Source organism: Oncorhynchus nerka, linkage group LG10 (genome assembly GCF_034236695.1).
Source record: "Oncorhynchus nerka isolate Pitt River linkage group LG10, Oner_Uvic_2.0, whole genome shotgun sequence".
Taxonomy (NCBI): Eukaryota; Metazoa; Chordata; class Actinopteri; order Salmoniformes; family Salmonidae; genus Oncorhynchus; species Oncorhynchus nerka.
In genome coordinates, this window is record NC_088405.1 from 86901235 (window position 1) to 86923016 (window position 21782).

At 47.0% G+C, this 21782-nt stretch overlaps 1 protein-coding gene across 1 annotated transcript in view; it reads right to left on the reverse strand.

Annotated features, from left to right (window-relative positions):
• LOC115136205 (gamma-aminobutyric acid receptor subunit beta-2-like) overlaps positions 1-16912 on the reverse strand; it is a 119063-nt gene extending 102151 nt beyond the window's left edge. Inside the window, exons 1-3 of the mRNA XM_029671768.2 lie at positions 16830-16912; positions 16618-16709; positions 15805-15872 (exon numbers count right to left, since the gene is read on the reverse strand). Coding sequence (XP_029527628.1) covers positions 15805-15872; positions 16618-16709; positions 16830-16912 — 243 coding nt within the window. The remainder of the gene's footprint in view (positions 1-15804; positions 15873-16617; positions 16710-16829) is intronic.
• Positions 16913-21782: the final 4870 nt, after the last annotated feature.

Consider the following 21782-nt stretch of genomic DNA (forward strand, 5'->3'; position numbering starts at 1 on the left):
CTGTAACACACAGAGGGAGTGGGACATTCTGGTTCTAACATCACCAAGGCTCCCAATAACTCAAACTCCAGAGAGTATAGACATCAAGACCAACAACAGTTCCCCTGAGAACCCTGTTCTGTAACACACAGAGGGAGTGGGACATTCTGGTTCTATCATCACCAAGGCTCCCAATAACTCAAACTCCAGAGAGTATAGACATCAAGACCAACAACAGTTCCCCTGAGAACCCTGTTCTGTAACACACAGAGGGAGTGGGACATTCTGGTTCTATCATCACCAAGGCTCCCAATAACTCAAACTCCAGAGAGTATAGACATCAAGACCAACAACAGTTCCCCTGAGAACCCTGTTCTGTAACACACAGAGGGAGTGGGACATTCTGGTTCTATCATCACCAAGGCTCCCAATAACTCAAACTCCAGAGAGTATAGACATCAAGAACAACAACAGTTTCATCTGTTGACCAACTCATTAGTAGTTTTATACAGTGCCCGTCAGAGGTTTGGACAAACCTATAGTACTCATTGAATGGTTTCTCATGTAGTAACCAAAAAAGGTGTCAAACAAATCAAAATATATTTTATATTTGAGATTCTTCAAAGTAGCCACCCTTTTCCTTGATGACAGCTTTGCACACTCTTGGAATTCTCTAAACCAGCTCCATGAGGAATGCTTTTCCAACAGTCTTGAAGGAGTTCCCACATATCCTAAGCACTTCTTGGCTGCTTTTCCTACACTCTGCGGTTCAACTCATCCCGAACCATCTCAATTGGGATGAGGAGGCCAGGTCATCTGATGCAGCCCAATCACTCTCCTTATTGGTCAAATAGCCCTTACACAGTCTGAAGGTGTGTTTTGGGTCATTGTCTTGTTGAAAAACAAATGAAAGTCCCACTAAAGTGAAAACCAGATGGGATGGCGTATCACTGCCGAATGCTGTAGTAGCCATGCTGGTGAAGTGTGCCTTGAATTCTAAATAAATCACAGACAGTGTCACCAGCAAAGCACCCCCTTACCATCACACCTCATCCTCCCTGCTTCACGGTGCGAACCACACATGTGGAGATAATCCGTTCACCTACTCTGCGTCTCACAAAGACATGGCGATTGGAACCAAAAATCTCAAATTTGGACTCATCAGACCAAAGGACAGATTTCCACCTGTCTAATGTCCATTGCTTGTGCTTCTTGGCCCAAGCAAGTCTCTTCTTATTATTGCTGTCCTTTAGTAGTGGTACCAGTCAAAAGCAATTTGACCATGAAGGTCTGATTCACGCCGTCTCCTCTGAACAGTTGATGTTGAGATGTGTCTGTAACTTGAAAACTGTGAAGCATTTATTTGGGATCTGCAGCAGAGAGAACTCTGCATTTTCCTTTCCTGTAGAAAATAGTCCAAATAAAGAAAAACCCTTCAATGAGTAGGTGTGTCCAAACTTTTGACTGGTACTGTGTGTGTAAACCTTATGTCATCACTATGAAAACTGTCTTTTGTCTGTCTCTCTGAATAAGAGTGAACACTCCTCTATGTTGTCTGGCTGACCATTCACTGAGCATGACCTCCGGCCAAATTGACGTTTCTTCCATCAATAGAGTAGAGTAATTAAATGCAGGGTGAGTCATCAGGGAACCTCTATGAGGATCCCCTTGAAAGAAGTGGAAGCCCTTGAGAAAGCCTACAGTGTGGTAAAGGGAGGGGGTGGAGATGGTGAGGGAGAGTGGGATGTAAGAACGTAAAGCCATCATCATCATAATGAATCAATGTGCTGTGCATTTGCATTGATAGTGAACTCATTATTAGCATACATATGAACAATCCACTTGATATTATACTTTCTTAATGTACTATCGAGCGAACGAGTGGATATACAATTGATCCCAAATTCTACAGGGACGTATCCAAACAAAAGCTAATGAATTATGTAAAATGCAGTATGTGCTGATGTTGCTCTCCTCTCCTTACCCACATAAACCCACTCTCTCTTGTGAATTCCCTCAGCATATACTTTTCCCTGAATGATACATGCATATGCAATATATAGAAAGCCAGTGGGCCTGCCTGTGACAGTGCTATTTGTTGATGGGCCCAGCAGTGGTTATCTCCCCTGGCTGTCAGGTGGAAGAGGCCTGAGGTAAAAGGCCTTTGAGTGAAAGGGAGCCAAGAAACCATTACAGGGCAAGTGAACTGAAAATGAAACCATTTGCCATGTAACAGGCAATATGTCAAAGCGTTTTTAAAAAGAATAGAAAACAAAGTGATAACTGGCTCAGGCCACAGTGTACTGTGCATCCGCTAGAAAGTGAATTGTTCCATTTCAATCTTCAGGCCACTGCTTATATCGAGTGCAGCGCAAAACTGAAATTATTTTCTCCTCTACTGATGAAAAAAACTATAAAAACTAAAACGGAATATTTTTTATTAGTTAAAATTTTTTCAGGAAATGTAATTCATGGCAGTTTAGTATTTTTCCTAAAAGGGATTATGCAGTATTATTAGGACCTTTAACTGTTAAAAAGACATGTAATGTCTCAGGCAGGATTACAGGCTAATCACATGAATCACATGAAGAATGAGAATCGAGTAGATCGGGGGGGGGGGACAAATTTATTAGCCTTCCCTGTGAAACTCCTCTTCCACTTGTTCCTTTCTAAAAGGCTTTGGTTGACAAACAGTTAGCTTTACACTAGTCTCTGAAGCCCAGGCTTCGCTCGCTTAGTCAGCGAGACAAGATTTGGAAGGATGGCTTCTCGATACTGTACATGTCATTGAGCATGTCATTGAGTACAGAAGACTAGCCCAGCCAAGATAGATGATTCACTATCAACATGTATCATAACCCACAGTAAAGATCATCCCTAATGTTGTTGAATAACCCACAGTAAAGATCATCCCTAATGTTGTTGAATAACCCACAGTAAAGATCATCCCTAATGTTGTTGAATAACCCACAGTAAAGATCATCCCTAATGTTGTTGAATAACCCACAGTAAAGATCATCCCTAATGTTGTTGAATAACCCACAGTAAAGATCATCCCTAATGTTGTTGAATAACCCACAGTAAAGATCATCCCTAATGTTGTTGAATAACCCACAGTAAAGATCATCCCTAATGTTGTTGAATAAGCCACAGTAAGGATCACCTCTAATGTCATTGTATAACCCACAGTAAGGATCATCTCTAATGTCATTGTATAACCCGCAGTAAGGATCATCTGTAATGTCATTGTATAACCCACAGTAAAGCAAGGCATGAGCTTCTGTTTCAATGGAACCATCATTGCAGAAAGTACATACACGTTTATATAAGGGAGTGTTTGTGTGTCGAACAGTGTCAATAGAGAGACTGTAGCACATATGCATGTGCTTAATCTCGGTTAACCCAGAACTGAAGTCTTGTGTAATTGGTCAGATGCTCGATTACGTTTTGGGTTCATACAGCGTGTGTTAAGAGAAGAGATCACAACCTGAACGAACAGTTCCGTCCTCTCTCTTTGCACGTAACTGGCAAGTCTATGGCCCAACTGTCCTCTCCCCTTCTGAAATGCGAAAGATGCTAGCACCTGCCAAATCGTGATTCATCCAAAGCACCAGAACTAATACTGCCTGTTATCTCACGCATCTCATTGTATCATGACAGATATTTGGTACCATTTATGTTAGCAATCTGCACACGAGAGATAAGTATGTGCCATACGTAGCACTCTACAGTAGCATCTAGTCTGAAATATCTTCTACATCCCTTACGGAGATAACCTCTATTGCATTTTGTCCATTACGTAACGCAACAGTCATTTCACATTACAACTTGATGAGTAATCATGACTGGAGACCAGCAACATATTAGGGGGGCAGGGATGAGCCAGTCAGACCAACCCTATGACCAGTCCTACAAAACTGATACATCCCCAAGCACAGGCTCTATTGTAGACTTTATCCAAAGGCTTTTTGAAAGGCTTATGCTATTGGCTAGCCTAGTCCCATATAGCAGCCAATATGTATATCCTTGCCATGGTTAAAGCACAAACAGACTGGACCATTAGGCTAGCAGTATGCTAACTAAACGTCATAATGCTAAAGGGTCAATGTGACAGAAATTACTGCTGCGCTCAGCTAGCTGATATATGCTAACTAACAATATCACCTTCATGAGTCATGTCAGACACATTGTAAGTGATGACAGCACAGTAATAAATTGAAGTTCCTTTGTTTATTTCAATATATCTTCTGGAGTTTCTCTTATCATCCATCCACAGATTAAATCAGGTCATTTATGATTCAATGATTTATGATTTATGATGGGTAAATATCTCATCAACCCACGGTGATGGGTCTGTGATGCAAGCCTATTTCACTCCTATTCCAAACATATTGAACAACCACTCACTAGTCACTGCAGTTCTGCCCACAGTCGCCATTCCATGGGAACGCTGAGAAACAGATTCAGACTGCATTAGATGAAGAGAGAATGTTGTTTTAAACCTCTCCTGACTGAATGAGAGATGATGAATCTTCTTTCTGTATACACTTCCTCTCTTGATTCAAAAGCCCATCAATAAACCATCATAACACAGACAAGTTCAGACTCAATGAAAGATTTGCCATAGCACTCAGACTACAATATATGAAACGTATTACAATAAATGTGTCCAGCTATGCCAACATAAACACGCCTTGGGCAAATGTTACTCCACATTATAAACTGGGTGGTTTGAGCCCTGAATGCTGATTGGCTGAAAGCTGTGTTATATGAGACCATGTAGATAGGGTATGACAAAACATTTATTTTTACTGTTCTAATGACTGTTTCCTGTTATTTTTACTGTTTATAATAGCAATAAGGCACCGAAGAAGTTTGTGGTACAGTATAGGGCTAATATACCATGGCTATGGGCTGTGTGTCTGCTTTGTGTCACGAATAAGAATATCCCTTAGCCATGGTGCCTTAATGCTTAGTTATATCTCTCAATCACTAAAATCATACAGTATAGTCATCCTTTGATACAGCACAGTCTGTTCTGAACCGTGATTTCTGGATCTCGTCAGATGCCATGAGTTGAATGTGTTGTGCTCCGAAATGGAGGCCTCTGCACTCTGAACACCTTCTCAAGTGATCAATAAGCTCCTCTTAGCCTTTATCTACATCAATAATGGTATTTCTGTTGTTTGGCTCATCCTCATCAGTGTGTATTTCTTTCCCTGTGGATACTGTTGGAATAGTCTTCAACAATAAAACGACTCCGTCAACAGTAATATGGCTCAACGTGGAAGAAAAGAAGAAAAGAAGAAAGAAATGACACTATAAAATACAGTGGAGGGCACTATACACTGTAGGGCAGCACTGCACTAGACACTGTAGGGCAACACTGCACTAGATACTGTAGGGCAACACTGCACTAGACACTGTAGGGTAACACTGCACTAGACACTGTAGGGCAACACTGCACTAGATACTGTAGGGCAACACTGCACTAGATACTGTAGGGCAACACTGCACTAGATACTGTAGGGCAACACTGCACTAGATACTGTAGGGCAACACTGCACTAGATACTGTAGGGCAACACTGCACTAGACACTGTAGGGCAACACTGCACTAGATACTGTAGGGCAACACTGCACTAGATATTGTAGGGCAACACTGCACTAGATACTGTACGGCAACACTGCACTAGATACTGTAGGGAAACACTGCACTAGATACTGTAGGGCAACACTGCACTAGATACTGTAGGGCAACACTGCACTAGATACTGTAGGGCAACACTGCACTAGACACTGTAGGGCAACACTGCACTAGACACTGTAGGGCAACACTGCACTAGATACTGTAGGACAACACTGCACTAGATACTGTAGGGCAACACTGCACTAGATACTGTAGGGCAACACTGCACTAGATACTGTAGGGCAACACTGCACTAGATACTGTAGGGCAACATTGCACTAGACACTGTAGGGCAACACTGCACTAGACACTGTAGGGCAACACTGCACGAGACACTGTAGGGCAACACTGCACTAGATACTGTAGGGCAACACTGCACTAGATACTGTAGGGCAACACTGCACTAGATACTGTAGGGCAACACTGCACTAGATACTGTAGGGCAACACTGCACTAGATACTGTAGGGCAACACTGCACTAGATACTGTAGGGCAACACTGCACTAGATACTGTAGGGCAACACTGCACTAGATACTGTAGGGCAACACTGCACTAGACACTGTAGGGCAACACTGCACTAGACACTGTAGGGCAACACTGCACTAGATACTGTAGGGCAACACTGCACTAGATACTGTAGGGCAACACTGCACTAGATACTGTAGGGCAACACTGCACTAGACACTGTAGGGCAACACTGCACTAGATACTGTAGGGCAACACTGCACTAGATACTGTAGGGCAACACTGCACTAGATACTGTAGGGCAACACTGCACTAGATACTGTAGGGCAACACTGCACTAGACACTGTAGGGCAACAGAGTACGGTAGAGATGAGAGAACTGGAAGTTTTCTTTCAACCAACTATGTGTTCTGAGTTGATAGAGAAGAAGAAAGCATCTGAATCCCACATGTGATCTTAAGAGGACATGAAAGAGGGGCCACCAGAGAGTCAGATTTGGACCTTTGCTGCAGGAATGGGGAAACACCTTGCGATCTGGCCTAAATGGGCTGGAGTAGGGAAACACCTTGCGATCTGGCCTAGATGGGCTTGAGTGTGGAAACACCTTGCGATCTGGCCTAAATGGGCTGGAGTGTGGAAACACCTTGCGATCTGGCCTAAATGGGCTGGAGTGGGGAAACACTTTGCGATCTGGCCTAAATGGGCTGGAGTATGGAAACACCTTGCGATCTGGCCTAAATGGGCTGGAGTGTGGAAACACCTTGCGATCTGGCCTAAATGGGCTGGAGTGGGGAAACACTTTGCGATCTGGCCTAAATGGGCTGGAGTATGGAAACACCTTGCGATCTGGCCTAAATGGGCTGGAGTGTGGAAACACCTTGCGATCTGGCCTAAATGGGCTGGAGTGGGGAAACACTTTGCGATCTGGCCTCGATGGGCTGGAGTAGGGAAACACCTTGCGATCTGGCCTAAATGGGCTGGAGTAGGGAAACACCTTGCGATCTGGCCTCGATGGGCTGGAGTGTGGAAACACCTTGCAATCTGGCCTAAATGGGCTGGAGTGGGGAAACACTTTGCGATCTGGCCTCGATGGGCTGGAGTAGGGAAACACCTTGCGATCTGGCCTAAATGGGCTGGAGTAGGGAAACACCTTGCGATCTGGCCTCGATGGGCTGGAGTAGGGAAACACCTTGCGATCTGGCCTAAATGGGCTGGAGTATGGAAACACCTTGCGATCTGGCCTAGATGGGCTGGAGTAGGGAAACACCTTGCGATCTGGCCTCGAAGGGCTGGAGTAGGGAAACCCATTGCGATCTGGCCTATATGGGCTGGAGTGTGGAAACACCTTGCGATCTGGCCTAAATGCGCTGGAGTAGGGAAACACCTTGCGATCTGGCCTCGATGGGCTGGAGTAGGGAAACACCTTGCGATCTGGCCTAAATGGGCTGGAGTAGGGAAACACCTTGCGATCTGGCCTCGATTGGCTGGAGTGTGGAAACACCTTGCGATCTGGCCTCGATGGGCTGGAGTAGGGAAACACCTTGCAATCTGGCCTAAATGGGCTGGAGTAGGGAAACACCTTGCGATCTGACCTAGATGGGCTGGAGTATGGAAACACCTTGCGATCTGGCCTCGATGGGCTGGAGTAGGGAAACACCTTGCAATCTGGCCTAAATGGGCTGGAGTATGGAAACACCTTGCGATCTGGCCTAAATGGGCTGGAGTGTGGAAACACCTTGCGATCTGGCCTAAATGGGCTGGAGTGGGGAAACACTTTGCGATCTGGCCTCGATGGGCTGGAGTAGGGAAACACCTTGCGATCTGGCCTAAATGGGCTGGAGTAGGGAAACACCTTGCGATCTGGCCTCGATGGGCTGGAGTAGGGAAACACCTTGCGACCTGGCCTAGATGGGTTGGAGTAGGGAAACACCTTGCGATCTGGCCTCGATGGGCTGGAGTGTGGAAACACCTTGCGATCTGGCCTCGATGGGCTGGAGTGGGGAAATACCTTGCGATCTGGCCTCGATGGGCTGGAGTGGGGAAATACCTTGCGATCTGGCCTCGATGCGCTGGAGTAGGGAAACACCTTGCGATCTGGCCTAAATGGGCTGGAGTAGGGAAACACCTTGCGATCTGGCCTCGATGGGCTGGAGTAGGGAAACACCTTGCGATCTGGCCTAGATGGGCTGGAGTAAGGAAACACCTTGCGATCTGGCCTCGATGGGCTGGAGTAGGGAAACACCTTGCGATCTGGCCTAGATGGTCTGGAGTAGGGAAACACCTTGCGATCTGGCCTAGATGGGCTGGAGTGTGGAAACACCTTGCGATCTGGCCTCGATGGGCTGGAGTAGGGAAACACCTTGCGATTTGGCCTCGATGCGCTGGAGTAGGGAAACACCTTGCGATCTGGCCTAGATGGGCTGGAGAAGGGAAACACCTTGCGATCTGGCCTAAATGGGCTGGAGTAGGGAAACACCTTGCGATCTGGCCTCGATGGGCTGGAGTAGGGAAACACCTTGCGATCTGGCCTCGATGCGCTGGAGTAGGGAAACACCTTGCGATCTGGCCTCGATTGGCTGGAGTGTGGAAACACCTTGCGATCTGGCCTCGATGGGCTGAAGTAGGGAAACACCTTGCAATCTGGCCTAAATGGGCTGGAGTAGGGAAACACCTTGCGATCTGACCTAGATGGGCTGGAGTATGGAAACACCTTGCGATCTGGCCTCGATGGGCTGGAGTAGGGAAACACCTTGCAATCTGGCCTAAATGGGCTGGAGTATGGAAACACCTTGCGATCTGGCCTAAATGGGCTGGAGTGTGGAAACACCTTGCGATCTGGCCTAAATGGGCTGGAGTGGGGAAACACTTTGCGATCTGGCCTCGATGGGCTGGAGTAGGGAAACACCTTGCGATCTGGCCTAAATGGGCTGGAGTAGGGAAACACCTTGCGATCTGGCCTCGATGGGCTGGAGTGTGGAAACACCTTGCAATCTGGCCTAAATGGGCTGGAGTATGGAAACACCTTGCGATCTGGCCTAAATGGGCTGGAGTGGGGAAACACCTTGCGATCTGGCCTCGATGGGCTGGAGTAGGGAAACACCTTGCGATCTGGCCTAAATGGGCTGGAGTAGGGAAACACCTTGCGATCTGGCCTCGATGGGCTGGAGTAGGGAAACACCTTGCGATCTGGCCTAGATGGGCTGGAGTAGGGAAACAGCTTGCGATCTGGCCTCGATGGGCTGGAGTAGGGAAACACCTTGCGATCTGGCCTAGATGGGCTGGAGTAGGGAAACACCTTGCGATCTGGCCTAAATGGGCTGGAGTAGGGAAACACCTTGCGATCTGGCCTCGATGGGCTGGAGTAGGGAAACACCTTGCGATCTGGCCTAAATGGGCTGGAGTAGGGAAACACCTTGCGATCTGGCCTAGATGGGCTGGAGTAGGGAAACACCTTGCGATCTGGCCTCGAAGGGCTGGAGTAGAAACCCATTGCGATCTGGCCTATATGGGCTGGAGTGTGGAAACACCTTGCGATCTGGCCTAAATGCGCTGGAGTAGGGAAACACCTTGCGATCTGGCCTCGATGGGCTGGGTAGGGAAACACCTTGCGATCTGGCCTAAATGGGCTGGAGTAGGGAAACACCTTGCGATCTGGCCTCGATTGGCTGGAGTGTGGAAACACCTTGCGATCTGGCCTCGATGGGCTGGAGTAGGGAAACACCTTGCAATCTGGCCTAAATGGGCTGGAGTAGGGAAACACCTTGCGATCTGACCTAGATGGGCTGGAGTATGGAAACACCTTGCGATCTGGCCTCGATGGGCTGGAGTAGGGAAACACCTTGCAATCTGGCCTAAATGGGCTGGAGTATGGAAACACCTTGCGATCTGGCCTAAATGGGCTGGAGTGTGGAAACACCTTGCGATCTGGCCTAAATGGGCTGGAGTGGGGAAACACTTTGCGATCTGGCCTCGATGGGCTGGAGTAGGGAAACACCTTGCGATCTGGCCTAAATGGGCTGGAGTAGGGAAACACCTTGCGATCTGGCCTCGATGGGCTGGAGTGTGGAAACACCTTGCAATCTGGCCTAAATGGGCTGGAGTATGGAAACACCTTGCGATCTGGCCTAAATGGGCTGGAGTGGGGAAACACCTTGCGATCTGGCCTCGATGGGCTGGAGTAGGGAAACACCTTGCGATCTGGCCTAAATGGGCTGGAGTAGGGAAACACCTTGCGATCTGGCCTCGATGGGCTGGAGTAGGGAAACACCTTGCGATCTGGCCTAGATGGGCTGGAGTAGGGAAACAGCTTGCGATCTGGCCTCGATGGGCTGGAGTAGGGAAACACCTTGCGATCTGGCCTAGATGGGCTGGAGTAGGGAAACACCTTGCGATCTGGCCTAAATGGGCTGGAGTAGGGAAACACCTTGCGATCTGGCCTCGATGGGCTGGAGTAGGGAAACACCTTGCGATCTGGCCTAAATGGGCTGGAGTAGGGAAACACCTTGCGATCTGGCCTAGATGGGCTGGAGTAGGGAAACACCTTGCGATCTGGCCTCGAAGGGCTGGAGTAGGGAAACCCATTGCGATCTGGCCTATATGGGCTGGAGTGTGGAAACACCTTGCGATCTGGCCTAAATGCGCTGGAGTAGGGAAACACCTTGCGATCTGGCCTCGATGGGCTGGAGTAGGGAAACACCTTGCGATCTGGCCTAAATGGGCTGGAGTAGGGAAACACCTTGCGATCTGGCCTCGATGGGCTGGAGTAGGGAAACACCTTGCGACCTGGCCTAGATGGGTTGGAGTAGGGAAACACCTTGCGATCTGGCCTCGATGGGCTGGAGTGTGGAAACACCTTGCGATCTGGCCTCGATGGGCTGGAGTGGGGAAATACCTTGCGATCTGGCCTCGATGGGCTGGAGTGGGGAAATACCTTGCGATCTGGCCTCGATGCGCTGGAGTAGGGAAACACCTTGCGATCTGGCCTAAATGGGCTGGAGTAGGGAAACACCTTGCGATCTGGCCTCGATGGGCTGGAGTAGGGAAACACCTTGCGATCTGGCCTAGATGGGCTGGAGTAAGGAAACACCTTGCGATCTGGCCTCCATGGGCTGGAGTAGGGAAACACCTTGCGATCTGGCCTAGATGGTCTGGAGTAGGGAAACACCTTGCGATCTGGCCTAGATGGGCTGGAGTGTGGAAACACCTTGCGATCTGGCCTCGATGGGCTGGAGTAGGGAAACACCTTGCGATCTGGCCTCGATGCGCTGGAGTAGGGAAACACCTTGCGATCTGGCCTAGATGGGCTGGAGAAGGGAAACACCTTGCGATCTGGCCTAAATGGGCTGGAGTAGGGAAACACCTTGCGATCTGGCCTCGATGGGCTGGAGTAGGGAAACACCTTGCGATCTGGCCTCGATGCGCTGGAGTAGGGAAACACCTTGCGATCTGGCCTCGATTGGCTGGAGTGTGGAAACACCTTGCGATCTGGCCTCGATGGGCTGGAGTAGGGAAACACCTTGCAATCTGGCCTAAATGGGCTGGAGTAGGGAAACACCTTGCGATCTGACCTAGATGGGCTGGAGTATGGAAACACCTTGCGATCTGGCCTCGATGGGCTGGAGTAGGGAAACACCTTGCGATCTGGCCTAAATGGGCTGGAGTATGGAAACACCTTGCGATCTGGCCTAAATGGGCTGGAGTGTGGAAACACCTTGCGATCTGGCCTAAATGGGCTGGAGTGGGAAACACTTTGATCTGGCCTAAATCTGGCCTCGGCCTCGATGGGCTGGAGTAGGGAAACACTGGCCTTGGGAAACAATCTGGGCCTAAATGGGCTGGAGTATGGAAACACCTTGCGATCTGGCCTAAATGGGCTGGAGTGGGGAAACACCTTGCGATCTGGCCTCGATGGGCTGGAGTAGGGAAACACCTTGCGATCTGGCCTAAATGGGCTGGAGTAGGGAAACACCTTGCGATCTGGCCTCGATGGGCTGGAGTAGGGAAACACCTTGCGATCTGGCCTAGATGGGCTGGAGTAGGGAAACACCGATCTGGCCTCGATCTGGCCTAAGATGGGCTGGAGTAGGGAAACACCTTGCGATCTGGCCTAAATGGGCTGGATAGGGATCTGGCCTCGATGGGCTGGAGTAGGGAAACACCTTGCGATCTGGCCTAAATGGGCTGGAGTAGGGAAACACCTTGCGATCTGGCCTAGATGGGCTGGAGTAGGGAAACACCTTGCGATCTGGCCTCGAAGGGCTGGAGTAGGGAAACCCATTGCGATCTGGCCTATATGGGCTGGAGTGTGGAAACACCTTGCGATCTGGCCTAAATGCGCTGGAGTAGGGAAACACCTTGCGATCTGGCCTCGATGGGCTGGGTAGGGAAACACCTTGCGATCTGGCCTAAATGGGCTGGAGTAGGGAAACACCTTGCGATCTGGCCTCGATGGGCTGGAGTAGGGAAACACCTTGCGACCTGGCCTAGATGGGTTGGAGTAGGGAAACACCTTGCGATCTGGCCTCGATGGGCTGGAGTGTGGAAACACCTTGCGATCTGGCCTAAATGGGCTGGAGTAGGGAAACACCTTGCGATCTGGCCTCGATGGGCTGGAGTAGGGAAACACCTTGCGATCTGGCCTAAATGGGCTGGAGTAGGGAAACACCTTGCGATCTGGCCTCGATGGGCTGGAGTAGGGAAACACCTTGCGACCTGGCCTAGATGGGTTGGAGTAGGGAAACACCTTGCGATCTGGCCTCGATGGGCTGGAGTGTGGAAACACCTTGCGATCTGGCCTCGATGGGCTGGAGTGGGGAAATACCTTGCGATCTGGCCTCGATGGGCTGGAGTGGGGAAATACCTTGCGATCTGGCCTCGATGCGCTGGAGTAGGGAAACACCTTGCGATCTGGCCTAAATGGGCTGGAGTAGGGAAACACCTTGCGATCTGGCCTCGATGGGCTGGAGTAGGGAAACACCTTGCGATCTGGCCTAGATGGGCTGGAGTAAGGAAACACCTTGCGATCTGGCCTCCATGGGCTGGGTAGGGAAACACCTTGCGATCTGGCCTAGATGGTCTGGAGTAGGGAAACACCTTGCGATCTGGCCTAGATGGGCTGGAGTGTGGAAACACCTTGCGATCTGGCCTCGATGGGCTGGAGTAGGGAAACACCTTGCGATCTGGCCTCGATGCGCTGGAGTAGGGAAACACCTTGCGATCTGGCCTAGATGGGCTGGAGAAGGGAAACACCTTGCGATCTGGCCTAAATGGGCTGGAGTAGGGAAACACCTTGCGATCTGGCCTCGATGGGCTGGAGTAGGGAAACACCTTGCGATCTGGCCTCGATGCGCTGGAGTAGGGAAACACCTTGCGATCTGGCCTCGATTGGCTGGAGTGTGGAAACACCTTGCGATCTGGCCTCGATGGGCTGGAGTAGGGAAACACCTTGCAATCTGGCCTAAATGGGCTGGAGTAGGGAAACACCTTGCGATCTGACCTAGATGGGCTGGAGTATGGAAACACCTTGCGATCTGGCCTCGATGGGCTGGAGTAGGGAAACACCTTGCAATCTGGCCTAAATGGGCTGGAGTAGGGAAACACCTTGCGATCTGACCTAGATGGGCTGGAGTATGGAAACACCTTGCGATCTGGCCTCGATGGGCTGGAGTGTGGAAACACCTTGCGATCTGGCCTCGATGGGCTGGAGTGGGGAAATACCTTGCGATCTGGCCTAAATGGGCTGGAGTATGGAAACACCTCCAGTCGATCTGACCTAAATGGGCTATAGGGCCAAAGCTCTTGAGCAGATATTGATAAAAGAAACAGGCTTTTCTTGTCCATTGATAGAATGGACTCTACGTGGCCCTGCTCGAGATGACGTATGATTTGGTGCTGCCTGTATTGCTGCCTGTTTCCCCTGGTTGACTGGCCAGCTGGCTGGCTAGCTGACTGGCTGGCTGTGAGTGGTACATCTATGGAGAATGTGTAGTGAGATCTATCACTAATCCTGTTCCTTTAGGTGCAGTGTGAAAGTCCTAACCCAGAGATAAGAGTGTGATGGGCCAACCACAGAGGACCTAGAAGAGCACAATCCCTTTCCTGTGTTGACTTCCAGCCTGGCTTTGTGGATTAGCACAACGCTGTAATAGTCGCTGAGCATATTTGTTGAAAGCATTAAAGGTAAAATCATTACCTAAAACAATAACCCAGCTGCTTCATTCAGGGGTTCAGCCAACCAGGAGCCATGGATTAGGCCGTTTATTAGGAGATTAAACATAACCAAGGCCAGCTTTTTGCCATCACACAGGGGTCGTCACATAAAGGGAGTGTTTCCCATGAAATGCCATGAATGACGAGAGTCCACATTGCCACAGGGAGGTGCCTACCATAACAAAACCTTCAGTTCATGGTGCGTTGGTCACTCACTTTGGTTACACAGTGAAAATCTGTGTTTAATCCAGATGAATGCATGCAGAAGTCAGAGCCAGACTAATAAAATGTAGATGGCACTAGACCAGTGATCTATGATAAATGGAGGACAAGGGCAACTTCCACCATTAAAGACTGTTTGTGAGCAATCATACATCTTGTTAATCATACATCTCATTTTATACAATAAATCCAACTGGAATTGCATTTGGTCTGGGGGACGAATACAATGACAACAGTTTAAACTAAGACCTTTGGGTATTTGTGCCAAAAATAGCCAGTTGGGTGCTCTTAACTTCATACTATGATGAGCCCCATTTCAACTGGAAAAAATACTTTTAACAACCAGTAGAGTAGAAATGTACCTGAGCAAAGACATTTCCCACTGGACACACTGGTTGAATCAACGTTGAAGTGACGTCCGTGACCAGTGCCTGCTATTTCATCCCAAATACAGTCATTGCAATCCTACTCAACAGAAATCTAAATATATGTATTCATAACATTATTTATATGCACAGAGATAATAATCATGTCCATTTCAGTGTCATTAAATGGGGCCTTATCCGTCTTCTACAATGGAGGCATACCTTTTCCCACAACACTCAAAATGTACAAATGACAAAACAACCAAAAACACGCTAATAGCACAGATTAGCAGAGAGATTGGCATGGTGACAGGAAGCATAACCATGGATTTTGTCAAAAACATTCTCAAAGGATTGGTGTAGGGACCATTCCTCTCAGGCAGTGCCTGAAACCCTGTCTCTCTCGACTGACGTGCAGTTCTGACTAATAGCACTAGGGGATGCTCTTGCATGAAGCAAAACTTTTGCCTTCACTTCAGTATGCACTTCATAAATTCCTTAAAACGTTAGTAAATACTTCCACTACATGTGAACACATTACAAAGACTCAAACCACAGGTATGCAAGATGTTGTGTTCAATCAACTGCCATAAATTGATATGCAGGTTACAACCTGAAACGTGTGTTAGGAAACATTCACAGACGTGAAACTCTGTTATGGGTGAATTAGCAACAGCATGCACCTAATGGCTAGGCGTATCGGTGTGAATTTAAAAAGGTCGATTGTCATAGCTCTGAGAAGACTACATATTTTAGCATTGGTTTGACTGGTAACCTACTCCATGCAGTGCACTGGGTTTCCTTTAGGAAAGACAATGTATATAATATTAGGGCAATGCCCACAAACCATTGGGAGAGTGATAATCGAGTACTTACCATATTGACTTCAGATACCATGTCTATGCTGGCTATGTCTATATTCATCCCCACTCCCACAGGGGGACCTAGAACAAACCAACAAAACGGGCCGTAATGTTAACCATTTCATGATTTTTGGTTTATAACATTAATATCATAAACCACAAATGTAACCCTTTGCATAGCAACTGCCTAGCAGCAGCACACGAGCAATTAGTCATTCATTTATTGTCAGCCAGATAACACGATACAATATGGGATTTCAAAAAGCAGGTGCGCACGGTGTCTCTGATGTTTCTTCGCAAAACACAGTGCATGGTGTTCATTACGTCTAAATGCTTCCGATTAAATTGAAATTGTATACCAATGTCGACAGCTTGTATTTGTATGAGCACCCAGCTAAATGTCAAGGGTTTTACACCTGGATAAAGATATAGCAACGTTCGTAAGGTAGACACCAATCGCCAACATAACAATGGGTTAGGGAATTTATCATCTCATTCCATGACACTACAGTCAAAAGGTGTATCATTGATTGAGCCTACAACTTCTAATACCCTTCTAGTATTGTGTTAAAAAGTGATCCTAATCCGTGTCGTTAGCACACGTGGAACTAGGTGGCCCTATGGATGTATAGGCTACCTGGACAAACTGAAGGGTCGATGTATGTATAGGCTACCTGGACAAACTGAAGGGTAGGCTACGTGCGTTTAACTTTTAAAAAATAAGACGAGGGATTTGGACGATCCACACAATTAGAGCAACAACTGAGTGTTATAGGGCTGACAACAGAAAAATAAATTACAGTTTGTATTAAATTAATTTCATTACCTCCAAAATCTGGCCTCAAGCGAATGTCATATCCTTTCAACAGTCTATCCACAGTTTCTTTTACGATTGACATATTGCTAGGGTCATTGACCCTAGAGAAGGAGAAGGAATACATTCTTAGATGTGCAAGCTTCCAAAGGCATTATTGAAGTGTTTTCTACAGTGTATAACGTATTCATTCGAAGTGAAGAGCATCTAAGCCGACCACTTACCTTTGCGCACAGACCACAGCCACTATTACGAGGAAGGTCCAAACCCCAAAGTATCTCATTGTTCTTATTCTCAACACCGCCATAGTTTTGATATGATTTTGGATTTCAGTGAAGACAGACGTGATCCAACTTATTCTGGCCAGTGCAGTAATTCCAATGTGTGGCGCATGCGCATTCTTTACCACAACATCAAGGAGCAGTGGCTGCTGATGCTGGTAGCAGAGCAATTTCCAGGACAGATATTTTTTTATTTAAGGGGAAAGTGAAGCCAACAAGTAAGTGAGGCAAACGGATGCTTCTCCCTCGCCATTCAATATTTAATACAACTGTGAAATAAACGTAATATAGATTAACCTTTACTTTCTTTATTTTCTTATATTCCGTTAATACACATGGTTTATTCCAATAAAGAACATGTTTTAAAACTACAACATGCTGAACGAAGTGGGAACATGAGAAAGAGGACTAGGAGAAATTAGGATGAGGTGTTGCATATGGTACTTTGTCTAACATCAATGCACGCATTTACAGATTCGTGGTTGTTGCACCCTGAAAATGTTGGAGGTGAGCTATGTGTAGCCACAGTTCCGAGAGCGCGCGTGAGGGCTTTTAGGTAATGTTAGGTAATCATCGGATTATTTGTTAGTTGTTTGTTCAAAGGAGAGGGAGCAACATTTTTTATAGTACCTTCAAACACTACATGTATAGCCTAAACAAACCTATAATGGCATTATTGAAAACCTCTTGGTCAATCAGGAAATGGTCAACTCCCGTTTGGAACTGTCCATGGTTCTGAAATTAGAGTTAAGGATGTTGCGTGGTCAATCTGACCTCTGCATTGGCCGTGCAACATTTCAAATCAAATTTTATTTGTCACATACACATGGTTAGCAGATGTTAATGCGAGTGTAGCGAAATAATTGTGCTTCTAGTTCCGACAATGCAGTAATAACCAACTAGTAATATAACCTAACAATTCCACAACTACTACCTTATACACACAAGTGTAAAGGGATAAAGAATATGTACATAAAGATATATGAATGAGTGATGGTACAGAACGGCATAGGCAAGATGCAGTAGATGGTATCGAGTACAGTATATACATATGAGATGAGTAATGTAGGGTATGTAAACATAAAAGTGGCTAGTGATACATGTATTACATAAAGATGGCAAGATGCAGTCGATGATATAGAGTACAGTATATACATATGAGATGAGTAATGTAGGGTATGTAAACATTATATTAAGTGGCATTGTTTAAAGTGGCTAGTGATATATTTTACATCAATTCCCATCCATTTCCATTATTAAAGTGGCTGGAGTTGAGTCAGTATGTTGGCAGCAGCCACTCAATGTTAGTGATGGCTGTTTAACAGTCTTATGGCCTTGAGATAGAAGCTGTTTTTCAGTCTCTCGGTCCCTGCTTTGATGCACCTGTACTGACCTCTCCTTCTGGATGATAGCGGGGTGAACAGGCAGTGGCTCGGGTGGTTGTTGTCCTGGAGGGCAGGTAGTTTGCCCCCGGTGATGCGTTGTGCAGACCTCACTACCCTCTTGGAGAGCCTTACGGTTGTCGTACCAGGCAGTGATACAGCCCGACAGGATGCGCTCGATCGTGCATCTGTAGAAGTTTGTGAGGGCTTTTGGTGACAAGCCGAATTTCTTCAGCCTCATGAGGTTGAAGAGGCGCTACTTCGCCTTTTTCACAACGCTGTCTGTGTGGACCAATTCAGTTTGTCTGTGATGTGTACGCCGAGGATCTTAAAACTTACTACCCTCTCCACTACTGTCCCGTCGATGTGGATAGGGGGATGCTCCCTCTGCTGTTTCCTGAAGTCCAAAATCATCTCCTTTGTTTTGTTGACGTTGAGTGTGAGGTTATTTTCCTGACACCACCCTCCGAGGGCCCTCACCTCCTCCCTGTCGGCTGTCTTGTCGTTTTTGGTAATCAAGCCTACCACTGTAGTGTCATCCACAAACTTGACGATTGAGTTGGTGGCGTGCATGGCCACGCAGTCGTGGGTGAACAGGGAGTACAGGAGAGGGGTGAGAACGCACCCTTGTGGGGCCCCAGTGTTGAGGATCAGCGGGGTGGAGATGTTGTTACCTACCCTCACCACCTGGGGGCGGCCCGTCAGGAAGTCCAGTACCCAGTTGCACAGGGCGGGGTCGAGACCCAGGGTCTCGAGCTTGATGACGAGTTTGTAGGGTACTATGGTGTTAAATGCTGAGCTGTAGTCAATGAACAGCATTCTCACATAGGTATTCCTCTTGTCCAGATGGGTTAGGGCAGTGTGCAGTGTGGTTGCGATTGCGTCGTCTGTGGACCTATTGGAGCGGTATGCAAATTGGAGTGGGTCTAGGGTGTCAGGTAGGTTGGAGGTGATATGGCCCTTGACTCGTCTCTCAAAGCACTTCATGATGACGGAAGTGAGTGCTACGGGGCGGTAGTCGTTTAGCTCAGTTAGCTTTCTTGGGAACAGGAACAATGGTGGCCCTCTTGAAGCATGTGGGAACAGCAGACTGGGATAAGGATTGATTGAATATGTCCGTAAACACACCAGCCAGCTGGTCTGCGCATGCTCTGAGTACGCGGCTGGGATGATATTTACTGTGATATGGCCTCTGCAGAAGTTAGGGCATTCATAATTCTGAGCTGTTGCTGTTGTAAAGGAAGTTGTCAAGAAAGTGAGTTTGTGTTTATACAGGACCTCCCGCCCTCACCTACCATTAACCAACCATGTCAATGGGGAGCTATAGGCTACGGAAAACGTTGAGAGGCTCACGGAGAAGCTCAATTTGGCTTCTGTGTGCCTCCAGAGGCTCCGCGTTTGCATCACACTATCCATACGGCGCCGACACCCTCATTTTCAGATCAAGCATAAATCGGCTTTTAGGCTACCCATGCATGCACTGTGCTGGATGTGTTCTCTCTCTCTCTCTCTCTCTCTCTCTTTCTCTCTCTCTCTCTCTCTCTCTCTCTCTCTCTCTCTCAGTCTCTCTCTCTCTTTCTCTCTTTCTCTCTTCTCTCTCTCTCTCTCTCTCTCTCTCTCTCTCTCTCTTTCTCTCTCTCTCTCTCTCTCTCTCTCTCTCTCTCTCTCTCTCTCCCTCTCTCTCTCTCTCTCTCTTTTTCTCTCTCTCTCTCTCTCTCTCTCTCTCTCTCTCTCTTTATTTCGATGAGAGATGCTCGTCAAAGTTATTATGACATGACTCAATACTTCCCAATCAATTTCACCAACCGATCCGCTCCTACGCGTTCGTGCTTTTGATGCAAACGTGCACAGGCGTGCTCAAATGGAGAGCGACTACATTACCACGAGCTATTGCTCACGTCAATATCGCGCCTCGAGGCTGAGATAATACATGAACACTAGCAAGTACGCTATACATTTCAAAGTAAGCGCTACCAACATCCGATCCGGACAGACACCTCTGCTTTCAAGTGGTCATGCTTTGATGGAATCCGGTGCATTGCTGCATGACACTGGGCGGGGAGCGTACTAAACCCCTGGACGATGGTGACAATTAATCATCGGCTCACTCCCTCTCATCTGTCATTTCTTAACAACCCACAATTAAGATGTGTATCATTAAGCTACTGTAGCTGGCCCATGTGTACATCAAATTTATATTAGTAGACATTATGGCACATGTTGAAGTCCCCTCTTGCGGTATGTATAGGCTACTTTATGTTTTCTTTAGGTTTACTTGTAGCCTAATTGGTTGCTATAAGCTTCTAGAAGTGAGATGTGTATTTGCAAGGTACTGTAGTATAACCTGGCTTTTCTGAGAATGATGGCACCATTGTAATTAGGCCATGTAGAGAAAAACCCTGTCCTCAGTTGGATACAATAACCAGTAGAACATATGTCATTAAAACCATGGGCCTTAGTGGCCAAATAGGAATAAATAACGAGGTCAAGGTCAAAAGCTTTGTCTACAGTGTATTTGCAAAAACATTGACATTTGTATTTGGCATCGAGGCTTACAGCAGATACATAAAAAAACACATGCACAATCCAAAAACACATGCACAATACAAAAACACATGCACAATACAAAAACACATGCACAATACAAAAACACATGCACAATACAAAAACACATGCACAATACAAAAACACATGCACAATCCAAAAACACATGCACAATACAAAAACACATGCACAATACAAAAACACATGCACAATACAAAAACACATGCACAATACAAAAACACATGCACAATACAAAAACAACAGCAATGTTATGGGCTTTTAAATGTTTCTACTTCATTCATACACACACACAACACACACACACACCCCTTCTGGTACTCTGTCTTCACTCATTTGATTACCATTCATTTGTTGTGCACCTTTAAAGAACAGACCTCAAATATTCAGTTCTTGATTGAGTTGCTTCCAGAGTGGATTTGAATGTATTTCACTCAGCACTGAGAGTGAAGGGCAACGAGATGATAATCACCAGACCTGCATTCAAATACTGCATGAAATATCTCAAATACTTTCACATTCATTCAGAGTAAGTATTCAGATATATATACATATATATATATATATATATTTTTACAACTAACCATTCAAATACCCAAATAAAAGTACTTGTTTTGGGCTGTGTATTTGAAAACACAAAAATACACCCCCCAAGAAGTATTTTAAATATCAGACACTCACATACACATGCATTTGAACCCAGGCCTGATAATGTCTGATGGATTCCTGAGTCATTATAATCAAACACGAGTCATATTTTCTCCCTCATGTCCGGTCAAACTACATCACACCATGTATTGGAACAGGACGTTGGTGGCTGTGTTTTAGTAAACAGGGTTTGTTTGCTGGCATCCAGGGTATTGATAGAGAGGCCTTTCTGGCCTGTATGTGCACGGAGCTGGTGTACACAGATAGCACCCCACAGATCATCGTCTGCCATGACTTTGGGTTG